Consider the following 3,023-nt stretch of genomic DNA (forward strand, 5'->3'; position numbering starts at 1 on the left):
CGAGTGGCCCTCTGCCTGAAATAATTGCCCATCCCCTGCACTATACCAGTATATAGCTTACTGAACACCCAGAGTAGTCATGTGGAGGCTTACATGGTAATTGTTTAAGTTCCAAAAAGTCCTCTAATACAGCTTGGAAATTACCATTTAGATGCAGAAAGAGTAACAACTGACCCAGTTTTTCCTCTTAATATTCTCCAGCAAGTGTCCAGACAGAAAGGGAAGGCTATTGCATGCCTGGAAAATAGAGGGGTGAAAAATGAGCAGATAAGGAAAGAAGAGCTAGTGATAACAGAGGACTAGGAAATGGATATGAGCAGGGAAAGACAAGCAGAGATAGGCTACGGATAAAGGCAAAAAGGATCTATGATCACGGAAGCACAGTCCCTACTGAACCTCAAACTGCACCCAGGACTCTGTCAATCCATACACTCCTCTGCTGTCTGCACATGATAATGAAATTCACCATCAAGGTTGAATTAGTCCCCTCTAGAGTCTAATTAATAAATTCTACTATTGCTGTTAACCTGTTAATTCAGGTGACAGAAGTCTATATTATAAATGTAACCATCTAAAATCTGCTGATGCTGCAAATTCAAGGCTAGAACAACTGCAAAAGAAACTGTGCTTACATACTCTTGTTTTTTTAAGGAAAATTAGATTAAAATAACTTAAAAGTTAGAGTGGCAAAGTTGAGCATTACAAGTTAAGAAGTGACAGAACTGAGGTTCTCTGTACAGATTTAATGACATTAGTATTGTGAAGATAAATTCAGAAACGTCTGTGAACATCATATTGCTGTCAAGCAACACTCCTAATATCCAGGAGGAGAATAAATAACTATTTGGTCACTGCAAGGTTTGAATGTTGTGCATTACCCAAGGTATAGCCACGCACTAAGGCAGAATCCTATAGGAAAAAAATGTTTGTAAATCACACAAATAAAGACTGTATCAGAATGCCTATTCACAGGACCCTGGAATTAGGGATGTATAGGTAACCTTGATTCTGACATTCCCTAACTGAACTCTTGATTTCATAACCTTTAATATTATCTTAAATGTAAAGACCCGTACCTCCCAAGTAATTTTTCAATAGAAAGGCATAGCACCAAGGAATCTGATGAAGGAATTCACCGTATATCAGCAAAAAGAGATCATTCTTAACAAGTTTTTTTCAATGTGATTTTATAGGTATATTCAAGAGCTCCTAGGTAAATTATATCAAACACATGATAATAACAATGTGTAATTTTGAGGCTGTAATCAGTACTGGAGTTTCCTTCTAATTTCCAAATGTATATGATCAATGTGTTTCAAAGATGTAAAACTAGTTTTTCTCTTCTATTTTGTTTCTATATTGAATTATGTTCTAAATGACCATCATTTAAGGCAGGCCTCAGTTGCTGAGTAAGAGTCACACTTTAACAACTCACTACATTTCAAACAGGAAGTCTACAAAAGATATTCTTAATATATGGAGAAATAACTCAATCAACTCTAAGATAAAGTTTGACAAGCTATACACATTTTCGACAACATCTCCAGAAAAAATATTTGCATTACCTCGGTCAGCTTCAGTAGGCCCTGGCTAAAAATACTGGCTCAACTGCCAGCCCTGTGGTCATAGGTTTCCAAACAGGAATACAGATGAGAGATGAAGACATGCCAGTAACACTGTAGTGTTAGGTGACTGATGATACCAAAGATGAAGCAGCAGTTAACTCATAGGGAAGCAAGACAAACACATGATGCGACAAACAGAGTTGATGGTGACCTGCCAAGAGGAGTTAGTAAGCTGAATTCACTGCATCTATGTAAAATATCAAATACTACCATAACGTCCCAATGGTGTTATCTCAACAATCAATGCGCTCAGATTTTTTTTCTACTGGATATTAGCAGCTCTACCAGATTATCTCTAATGCCAGTTATGCAACAAATACTGTTAATACAACTTAAGCTCAGCTATTAGATATTTTATTGGGTTAGAATGTACATTAACATAGCTGGTTTATTCTCTCATAACAACGATATGCATCTTTCTATCATGTATAACAAGGAGAACCCCTCAGGATTAACAAATTTCTAGTACTATAAACTTAAACTTAATTAATTAATAAATAATACCGCTTTGGCAATGATTATAGAGCAGCATATAGCTTGCTCGTGAACAGAATAGCAGCTCAGTCAAACAATAAGCTTTCCAAAGCAGGACATTAATATTGTACTATCAAGATATACAGTCTTGTTTTAAGGGATTATTCTATTCCTTGGCACCATTTACTTAAAATAGAATATTTAATTTGGGAGAGCTGATGCTTTTTGTTATGTGGTTACATGCGAGATCAAAGAACCGGCACCTACTCAAGAAATTTCTGATAAACAGTTCAAAATACACTTCATGTATTTTGACATGAAGTAAAGGGAACTGAAATCAAAAAATATTCTCTCCCGTCTAGCATCTTCCTCCTATTATAATGAACACGTGCGTGAAATCAGCTTAATTTGATTTTACTGTTATGCTATTTCTTTGATGGCTGATTTCAGTTTTCTATAAGAAAGCTTTTATACTTCCTTGTCATTCTTGTCATATAGAAATATCACATTTGTAACCTTATCCTCTCTGAAACAGCCATTTGGGCTTTTTAAAGTCGTATGAGGAAAATAAAAGGAGCAGATGGATAAGAGCTAAACCAGCTTATAACAATTAATCATATTAGACAGGCATTTTGATCCATGCTAGAAACACAAAATTAAAAAAATATTGCTGGTTGCATTTTTGTTTTACTTACCAGATTTGTAATCTAATTTTCTTTCCTCTTAGCTCTACTGTTTTGATTTTAAAATCAACACCTATAAATAAAATACAGTAAACAAAAAGGAGGAATAAGCAGCAAAAGCAATGAGGCCGTAATTTAAAATGATTTTTTTGTACCTGTACACGTATGTTACGCTAATTCAGACATAGCACTTTGAACAAGTTGTGAGATTCACATCACTGCTGGCCAGCTTGAGGAACTG

At 35.4% G+C, this 3,023-nt stretch overlaps 1 protein-coding gene across 1 annotated transcript in view; it reads right to left on the reverse strand.

The window, feature by feature from the left end:
* RAB12 (RAB12, member RAS oncogene family) overlaps window positions 1-3,023 on the reverse strand; it is a 41,821-nt gene that overhangs the window by 18,906 nt on the left and 19,892 nt on the right. The window contains exon 2 of the mRNA XM_019525554.1: window positions 2,795-2,855. Within this exon, the coding sequence (XP_019381099.1) occupies window positions 2,795-2,855 (61 nt within the window). The remainder of the gene's footprint in view (window positions 1-2,794; window positions 2,856-3,023) is intronic.

This window comes from Gavialis gangeticus, unplaced genomic scaffold, assembly GCF_001723915.1.
Source record: "Gavialis gangeticus isolate Ggan-Ray unplaced genomic scaffold, GavGan_comp1, whole genome shotgun sequence".
Classification (NCBI taxonomy): Eukaryota; Metazoa; Chordata; order Crocodylia; family Gavialidae; genus Gavialis; species Gavialis gangeticus.